A 10000-nucleotide genomic window follows, 5' to 3' on the forward strand; every position below is an offset into this window, starting at 1 on the left:
TACATGTTTGTTTGATTTCCTTTCTGGCTGGGTAAACCCCAGTGGTAAGAATAATAATTTACTTACCCAGCCAGTGTCTAACTTGATTTCCTGTGCCCTGTGGATGAGTGTCTTGTGGTATGTGTCAAGCTGTTTAATCAGTGGGCTAGAATCACATTCCATTTCCCTTACTACCCCTTGCTAGCCTGAGAACTCTGAGACTGCACGGCCACAGACTAGCTCCTATAGGGGGTGATGGATTAAATGTTATCTGACATATGGTTATGATGTTCTGTTTTTTCTACAGTACAGAGATCAATATTCATCAAATCTATGACTAAAGATAGACATGTTATTTAACTTTTTTATTGTTCATATAATATTTGAACAATACAATACTGTGTCTGTCTGCTCTGCTAACTCTTACCTACTGGAAGGGTTAGAGGTAAATGTGATTTTTTTAAAAATCCTTATTTATTTCCTTGTTGTCTTTCTGCAGGGTGACATCCAGCAGCTGCTGATTGTGGCCGATCCTAAAGCAGCTTATGACTACTGTGAACACTACAGCCCCGACTGTGAAACTCCCCATGGCCACTCACTGCAGGCCCAGCAGCCCGAGGACGAGGTCAGTATGCTGAGGGCCACAGGCTGTGGATGGAGGGCCCCACTATGGGGGCCCCAGTTTCAGGCCCCCAGTGTGAATAAGTGCACCTGGACCCATTCTGGCGCTGCCAGCTCTTGAGGTCCTTATGGAACCCTATGCAGCAAATCATGGATCCTAGACACACAGGATATACAAAGTCTCACTAGTCCTTTTAGAGCATCATTAGATGTGTCAATGAATTGATGTATTTCTATGGTATTTACTTCCTTTACCTTTAACGTCAATAGAGGAAGGAGCAAGGTCATTGAAGTCTCATTGCTCCAATTCCTCATCCATCCATGAAGGTTTTAACTCAGTACAACATCTAATGATCTTTTCAGAACACTCTTGAGGTACTTGCTCTTAAATTTCCTTACGGGTATTTTTCTTTGAATTGGACCACAGTGGAAATTATTTAAATGCCACAATGTCTGTGTCCACTTTGGAGAGGAGAGTTCTATGGCTTGTTCTGCTAACAAGTTTCACAGATCCACCATAGCACCAGAGCCAAACCGCAGGAACAGAATACAGAACACAGCCAACCACGTGCCTTAACACTGTCCCTGTAAAGCGATACATGACATCTGTGTTATCCACAGATTATGTGATACAGATAAGGATATACATCTAAGATATAGTACGATCTGGAAACTAAATGTACTAGGTAATTCTTATCGTAAGAGCAGCAGGTTTTTTCCTTATTATGAGTCATTTATACACCTATTAAAAACACTTAGAAACCCACAACAGAACAATAGGGGAGACCACTGGAGAGGGAGGGACACCTCTCTAACAGTCTGCTTACAGTAGATATTAATGCCCCCCAGTCTCCTTGAGGGTTCAGTGCTCTTGATGTCTTGTCTGAGTGGTGCCAGGATGTAAATCTGCCGACTCGCCTGGACGGGATCCTGCATGTGGCCTCTCTTTCTTCTGTCTCTCTGTCTCTCTGTCTCTCTGTCTCTCTGTCTCTCTCTCTCTCTCTCTCTCTCTCTCTCTCTCTCTCTCTCCCCCCTCTCTCTATCTCTCTGTCTCCCCTCTCTCTCTCTCTGTCTCTCTCTCTCTCTTTCTCTCTCTGTCTCTCTCTCTCTCTCTGTCTCCCCCCTCTATCTCTCTCTCTGTCTCTCTCTCTCTCTGTCCCCCCTCTATCTCTCTCTCTCTCTGCCCCCTCTCTCTCTGTCCCCCTATCTCTCTCCCCTTCTCTCTCTCTCGCTCTCTTTCTCTCTCTCTCCCCCTCTATCTCTCTCTATCCCACCCACCCACCCTCTCTCTCTCTCTCTCTCTCTCTCTCTCTCTCTCTCTCTCTCTCTCTCTCTCTTCTCTGTCTGTCCCCTCTCTTTTCTCTCTCTCTCTGTCCCCCTCTCTCTCTCTCTCTCTCTCTCTCTCTCTCTCTCTCTCTCTCTCTCTCTCTCTCTCTCTCTCTCTCTCTCTCTCTCCCTCTCTCTCTCTCTCTCTCTCTCTCTCTCTCTCTCTCCTCTCTCTCTCTCTCCTCTCTCTCTCTCTCTCTCTCTCTCTCTCTCTCTCTCTCTCTCTCTCTGTCTCTCTCTGTCTGTCTCCCCACTATATATATATATATATATATATATATATATACAGTTGAAGTCGGAAGTTTACATACACCTTAGCCAAATACATTTAAACTCAGTTTTTCACAATTCCTGACATTTAATCCTAGTAAAAATTCCCTGTCTTAGGTCAGTTAGGATCACCACTTTATTTTAAGAATGTGAAATGTCAGAATAATAGTAGAGAGAATGATTTATTTCAGCTTTTATTTCTTTCATCACATTCCCAGTGGGTCAGAAGTTTACATACACTCAATTAGTATTTGGTAGCATTGCCTTTAAATTGTTTAACTTGGGTCAAACGTTTCGGGTAGCCTTCCACAAGCTTCCCACAATAAGTTGGGTGAATTTTGGCCCATTCCTCCTGACAGAGCTGGTGTAACTGAGTCAGGTTTGTAGGCCTCTTTGCTCGCACACGCTTTTTCAGTTCTGCCCACACATTTTCTATAGGATTAAGGTCAGGGCTTTGTGATGGCCACTCCAATACCTAGACTTTGTTGTCCTTAAGCCATTTTGCCACAACTTTGGAAGTATGCTTGGGGTCATTGTCCATTTGGAAGACCCATTTGCGACCAAGCTTTAACTTCCTGACTGATGTCTTGAGATGTTGCTTCAATATATCCACATCATTTTCCTTCCTCATGATGCCATCTATTTTGTGAAGTGCACCAGTCCCTCCTGCAGCAAAGCACCCCCACAGCATGATGCTGCCACCCCCGTGCTTCACGGTTGGGATGGTGTTCTTCGGCTTGCAAGGTACCCTCTTTTTCCTCCAAACATAACGATGGTCATTATGGCTAAACAGTTCTATTTTTGTTTCATCAGACCAGAGGACATTTCTCCAACAAGTACGATCTTTGTCCCCATGTGCAGTTGCAAACCGTAGTCTGTCTGTTTTATGGCGGTTTTGGAGCAGTGGCTTCTTCCTTGCTGAGCGGCATTTCAGGTTATGTCGATATAGTACTCGTTTTACTGTGGATATAGATACTTTTGTACCTGTTTCCTCCAGCATCTTCACAAGGTCCTTTGCTGTTGTTCTGGGATTGATTTGCACTTTTCGCACCAAAGTACTTTCATCTCTAGGAAACAGAACGCGTCTCCTTCCTGAGCGGTATGATGGCTGCGTGGTCCCATGGAGTTTATACTTGCGTACTATAGTTTGTACAGATGAGCGTGATACCTTCAGGCATTTGGAAATTGCTCCCAAGGATGAACCAGACTTGTGGAGGTGTACAATATTTTTCTGAGGTCTTGGCTGATTTCTTTTGATTTTCCCATGACGTCAAGCAAAGAGGCACCGAGTTTGAAGGAAGGCCTTGAAATACATCCACAGGTACACCTCCAATTGACTCAAATGATGTCAATTAGCCTATCAGAATCTTCTAAAGCCATGACATCATTTTCTGGAATTTTCCAAGCAGTTTAAAAGCACAGTCAACTTAGTGTATGTAAACTTCTGACCCACTGGAATTGTGATACAGTGAATTACAAGTGAAATAATCTGTCTGTAAACAATTGTTGGAAAAATTACTTGTGTCATGCACAAAGTAGATGTCCTAACCGACTTGCCAAAACTATAGTTTGTTAACAAGAAATGTGTGGAGTGGTTGAAAAACGAGTTTGAATGACTCCAACCTAAGTGTATGTAAACTTCAACTGTATATAGATATAAATATGTATATCTTTCTGTCTCTCTCCTATGAGCCCATGGAAGACATCTCATCAGTCCCATTATCAGCTAAGCAACTGGATGGGGACTAACATTGATTCATCTGTGAAGGATGCAATTATTTTAACCCATGTCAAACAGTCAAGTTAAACCTCTCTGACTGTTTGATATTCAAAGTAATCAAAACAATGAGTTTGATCAGATAATGTAAAATATATATTCAGTACACAATTTACTCCAAATGTATATGTCATATTACGTTGCATAGCTCATCATTGATTATGCATTTGAACATGTTCAGTCTTCCCACCTATAACTACCAGGATAAGGAGAGTTTTACTGCCACTGTTAATTTAATAAATCCCTTCTCCACTTTCCACTTCCTCTGAGTCATAAGATAGTGTTTTGTTATGTTCACTGGGGATGCTGTTAATGAGAGCCAGACAGTCACACGTGCAGCTCCTCAGTGTAACCACATATAAACCACAAATAACCACAAGGAAAGAAAGGGAAATCAAAACTAGCAGGAAGTTACACATTCAGTAAATCACACTCTTTAATCTACTCTGCTTCAGATGTAGGTGCTATAGGATATAATTTAAACCACTGCTATGACGGAAAAGTTCCATTACCAAACCCCTGCTATACTACATGCAGCTGGTGTTCTTCTCATGGCTTTCCCTGATGTACACCTCAGCTTTTTAGTAGGTTTTATACACCCCACCTGTTTATACATCTGTAGCTCTCACATGGTTTCCATCATGTGCTGTTCTTAGTATTTATTTCCATTTAAAGATCAATTGCCAACTGATGCTTAACCCTAACCTTGCCTTGCAGATGTATTGTTTAAGAGCTAGCTATCGCTCATAAATGATATTACTATAATAAAAAAGTATTGTCTCGTGCTGTGCAGCTACACATCAGTTTTGTAAACAAGCATTAGCTATGCATTTCCATTGGCAGAAAAGCTACACAGCATATCGTTGGAGACAATACTTTTATGACTTACAATATGACATGCTAATTATTACATTGTACAATATTATTCATATTTTTTGATGAATAATGCAATCTAATGAGTGTAACTTGTTACAGTTTTAATTCATAATATGTCCACGACAGACATATTTTTCCTGAGAAAATGAGTTCTCTGTTATGCTAATGCTAATGCTAACATACTAATGCTAACATCTCTCCCTCTCCCCCTTCAGTACACTACTGCTGATGACTTAGATTACACTCAGTTCTATGATTACTCTGAAGTAGAAGGAGAGACAGAGACCATTCCAACAGACGAGTACGAGGCGGGTAGTGACCCTCAGGTAAATGAAACACTGAAAAGAAAGCAAAAGAAGCTTCTTTGTCCTGTGGTGTCTTACTGTCAGTTATTGTGACACCTCTTGTGCCCTCCCTCCCTTTCCCAACTCTTCTGGTTTACTGTCTAATGTATGTCTTGATGTGTCAATCAAACTTGAATTCATAGCTACAAGGCCCGCCCTCTGCTCTCACACGGCGAATGCCAGCTTTGAATGTTTGTCTTATGTTCAGTTTGTATCTCAGGTTGAAAACATATCCCACAATATCTGGTGTTGTTGTTTATTTTCAACCCCACCCCTTCCTCTTCTCAATGTTGTTATGTGTTGTCTTGTTCTTCTATCACTATAACCTTCTTCCAGAGAAAGAAACGTAGTGTCTACATGAAAAAGAAGAGGACCCGAAAGTCCCTTAAGTCTAAGGCTAAGCCCCTAAAGTTCCAGGCCTCTAAAAAATCTGCAGCTAAAAAGTTAGCGGCCGCTAAGAAGAAGAGACAGATGAATGGCTATCATGGCTATCAAGCTACCGCGCCGGAACTACACCGACACAGAGTATTAGGGGTAACAGTACCAGTAAAGAAACATCAGATAACATCCAGATCTTTCCTCTGACGTTTTCTGGGGAAAATCTGTGATGCTAGACTGAAAGCTATACCTAACCCCCCCTTCTACACCGTCTCTCTCTAGACCCAGCAGAGTTATAGCTAGCTGGACAGGCCCCAAGCGAATACCACCTTGTGTTGTGCTCGTTCTGTTTTAACCCGCTTCTCTGTTCTTCTTCTTCTTCTTCTTCTTCTTCTTCTTCTTCTTCTTCTTCTTCTTCTTCTTCTTCTTCTTCTTCTTCTTTCCTTTTCAATGTGACACAACTTCAGCTAAACAATGTAGACGGAGAATACACTGAATATACTGACAGTGAGCTTGTCTACGGAACTGTAGAGGGTACTCAAACTCAGTCTCCAATTGCCACCAGTGGACCAAATGAGGTAACTTTTTACTTTTCATATTTAGTTTTTTATTTACTTATTACTATAAGAAACAAAGAGCAGTTTTTTGGGAGTAAAAGAAACCAGGAAGACATATTACCAAAGGAAGTATCTGGTATGAAATGACAAAGACAAAACAATTCAAAAGCAATTGTTCTGTTTTGAACTTGATGTTTTTGTTGACAGCAGAACTGTTGGATAGAGGAGATTATTAAGCATCAGAAAGCTACAACAATATGTCATTTATGGCTTTATTCAATCCACTTTAGTACTATCCACTGACCTGTAAGTATATTTTGCATCCTATGTAGCTCAGTTGGTAGAGCATGGCATTTGCAATGCCAGGGTTGTGGGTTCGATAAAATAATGTATGTGCTAACTGTAAGTCGCTCTGGATAAGAGCGTCTGCTAAATGACTTAAATGTAAATGTAAATAATGTAGTCTCAGTGGATTGCCATTCAAATAATGTGTAGCTTTCTGTTGTTTAATTCAATTCTGGCTAAGGCGGCAGTTTCATGCGTATCTAATATGTATGTATGTGCATTACACTTCATCAACAGTCATCTTAGATGATACTGATTCATTGCTGGATAATGTTTGTACATTGAAATAATAATCTAACGGTTATCTGCCTCCCTCAGTATAGATTGATCTATTAGATGGTAATGGTATTATAATCGTATTACACATACAGTATTTTGGCCATTTACATTATTCTGGTATACTGACAGTACCAGTTATATGACAAGCAATAAGAACTATTTGTGAAACAAACTGGGTCACAGCTGAAAGGAGAAATAAGATAGGTATATATTTCATGATTGTTTTCGATTAGAAAAAAATGCATTTTTCTTTAGTCTGTGTGGGTCTAAGACTTTGTTAGAGGCCTTTTGTGAAATAGAAACCACACAGTAAAAGTTAAGCAATATGTCGCCAGTTTAGTAGGCCAACAAATGGATTCTCAGTATACACTGCAGCACAGTCTGCGTTCAGAGGCATCACAAACCAAAATAACCTTAAATACAATCGTCAAAGTCACATTTGGTGTTTACTTCATGGACAAAATGTACCTTTTACTTTTAGGAGTGGTGTACTTTTCTGTATGAGATTGATGGTACAGTAGGTAGGGGAAACGATTTGATTTGCAGCCTTACCCATGATTGACAGTATGCAATGGCCAATCATAAAAGGGCACATTTCTCTCTGTGGAGAGCCAAGCCCCTCCTTCTAGCCATAAAGTTTCTGCTGAGTTAAACATGGGGTTTGTGTTCTGTCTCAAGTGAGATATGGGTGTCACAGCAATCACCCCTGTTCTGCCGTAGATGGCCAGCCCTTTGCATAGCTTTTGATGAATAGTTCTCCCAATCGCACCAATAGAACTATGATCAACCAAGCAGAGGAATCTTCACAGCCGATTATGATACTTGTTGCACTGTTACTGCAGTAGCAATGTGTTTCACATGGATGTGATGTCACTGGGTTATCTTGCCCTTGATTGCATATCATTTCAATTTACCATAGGGTAGAATGGGGTAAGTTGGGCCCACTGGATCATATTACCCTGTTCTCCCCTACATGCCAAAATCTGGTTCTCCCTCACTGATATTATCAGCTCAGATACCTGTGTCATGACATCCATTTTGTTGGCTTCCAAAGCGAAATCCACAACGATCACTCATTATGACGGTGCTGTCAGATTGTGGTTGTAGAGCTTTGCCAAATGCAGAGAATGTCATACATAATAGAGTCACGTTATAAACATTTGGTATCTATCCAAATCAACTAGTAAATTGAACATCAAATCCCTTGTACACATATGTACTCTGCATTTTTGCACATTGCTACATTCTAGATTCACCATTCATGAAATATGCTTATAGTGTCATTTCAGATTTACTTAATCTATTTCAGTCTTTTTTCACCATTGTACATATATTGATATTCTGGTGGTATGTATTATGTTTGTGCAAAAAATACTGAAATAACCTAAAGTCTGTCTTAGACTTGACTGATTGACCTAAATTTGATCATCTAAATTTATAATGCTTTTTTTAAGTCATCAAGGTAACACTTTATTTGTCCCTTTTTGTTATAGGCCTGAAGTCAATACTGGACAATGATAATATCTGTTGCATAACACACGTACAGTGCATAAACATTACAGAGTAATGACATACAGAGTAACAGTATATGAAGCAATGGCTAGATTATAATTACACACTATCATAAAGTTAAATCAATATCTCACCAACAAACATTTAGATTTCCACAAGGTTACATGGGACTTAAATATGGTGTTACCACATTGCCATAGCCTTCTCCATGTATCACAATGCTGGTTTCATCCTTCTGCTAAGGCTTTACATAGACAGTAGTCTCCTCTACCTACCTATGCCTTAACTGCTTGACTAACAACCCTGTTCCCTCCATTGCTCACCCCTCCACCTCCCTCATCCCCCCAACGCTCCGCTGCTTGGGTAACATAAGGCTGTGGAGGAGGAGATTGTTGCTGGTGACTATGTTGTCACTGGAGCTGCCCCACTGGGTCAGGAGCCCACCGGTGCCCCCGAGGCTGGCCTGGACAGTGTGGACCCCGGAGTGGACGCGTATGACTTTAAGGAGTATGACCTAGGGGGCGTGTTGGACAATAAGCAGTATGAGTATGGGGTGTATGATGAGTATGGCAATGTCGCCGCTGAGCTACCCAACCCCATGGATACCGTCGAAGAAGAGGTGGGGCTGGGGGTTCCCGCGGAAACGGAGGAACTCACCCAGACTGCCGTAAGTATGGCACCCCTCGCCCCCGACTAAGGGGTGTGTGCATGAACCAGGGGTGTACGCCGTGGGGTCCCAACCCGGCCCACAGGCTGTGGTTATGGAATCAGAACTCTCTCATTTCAGAAGCATCGTGATTCTAGTTTGTCTTGGCATGGGGTCTGTCATTGTCATCCTGTGTGTGTGGAGGTTGTCTTAGCTTGAATGTGAATGCGTTCCTGTCTGCCTGAACTGTCTCACTGTCTGGATGGGTTAGACATGTTAGTGGTTGGTCTGATAGAGAGAAGGAAAGTGCATGTCACTTTTAGATAGCAGCCTGCCATTGACTTATCTTCAACACAGCATAGGCCTGAGGGACATCTTAGAGCCTTGGCTGTTAGTGTCTGAGACCGTCAGGCCTATGCTCTCATTATGGCAGGAGACTTCTACTCAGTATACTCGCCTTGTCACATATGTTATATATTAAAACCATTGGTGTAAAATCATTGGTGTTGATTCACTGTATGTTTCATCCAGTCATCCTAACACACAGTCCCATATGATCCATATGAATGCAATGACACTGCTCTCCATTTCAAGCACTTTGATCGATCCTCTTTCATTGAGACTAACATGTTCTACCCGTTTCTGTCTTTCTCTCTGTCTGTTCTTCATTCCTTCATTCCTGTAGTTGTTGAATAGCTCATCACACATCACTCTATTAAATCGGGTGTGTCCATATAAGAATATGATACTGGATTGAAATAATTGTTACACTTTTTCCCTTAGAATTATACTATAGTAACCAATATCATATTCCTATACACCACGCTTCGATATAATCATGTTCTTTGCTCGTGGAATTGCCTCTTTCATTCTTCTCATCTCTCGTTCCGCCCATCCCCGCTGGTCATTGATCCAGTGACTGTAGCTCCATATGAAGAAGCTCATACATCTGTCCTCCCTATCTTCACAGGTGGCTGGTGGTGGGGAGAAAGGCCAGAAGGGAGAACCCGCTGTGATCGAACCTGTAAGACCCTAAACACAACACTGCTGGTGTTGAGGGAATATGTGTACCCAAACAAATTGTGTTATA

General features: G+C 41.5%; 1 protein-coding gene across 1 annotated transcript in view; it reads left to right on the forward strand.

Annotated features, from left to right (window-relative positions):
- The window catches only part of col11a1a (collagen, type XI, alpha 1a), a gene marked incomplete at its 5' end in the record, with an annotated part of 82814 nt that overhangs the window by 22251 nt on the left and 50563 nt on the right, over positions 1–10000 (forward strand). Inside the window, 5 exons of the mRNA XM_084151817.1 lie at positions 479–604; positions 5065–5175; positions 6039–6149; positions 8638–8931; positions 9881–9934. Coding sequence (XP_084007943.1) covers positions 479–604; positions 5065–5175; positions 6039–6149; positions 8638–8931; positions 9881–9934 — 696 coding nt within the window. The remainder of the gene's footprint in view (positions 1–478; positions 605–5064; positions 5176–6038; positions 6150–8637; positions 8932–9880; positions 9935–10000) is intronic.

Source organism: Coregonus lavaretus (genome assembly GCF_964263955.1).
Source record: "Coregonus lavaretus genome assembly, chromosome: 34".
Lineage (NCBI taxonomy): Eukaryota > Metazoa > Chordata > Actinopteri > Salmoniformes > Salmonidae > Coregonus > Coregonus lavaretus.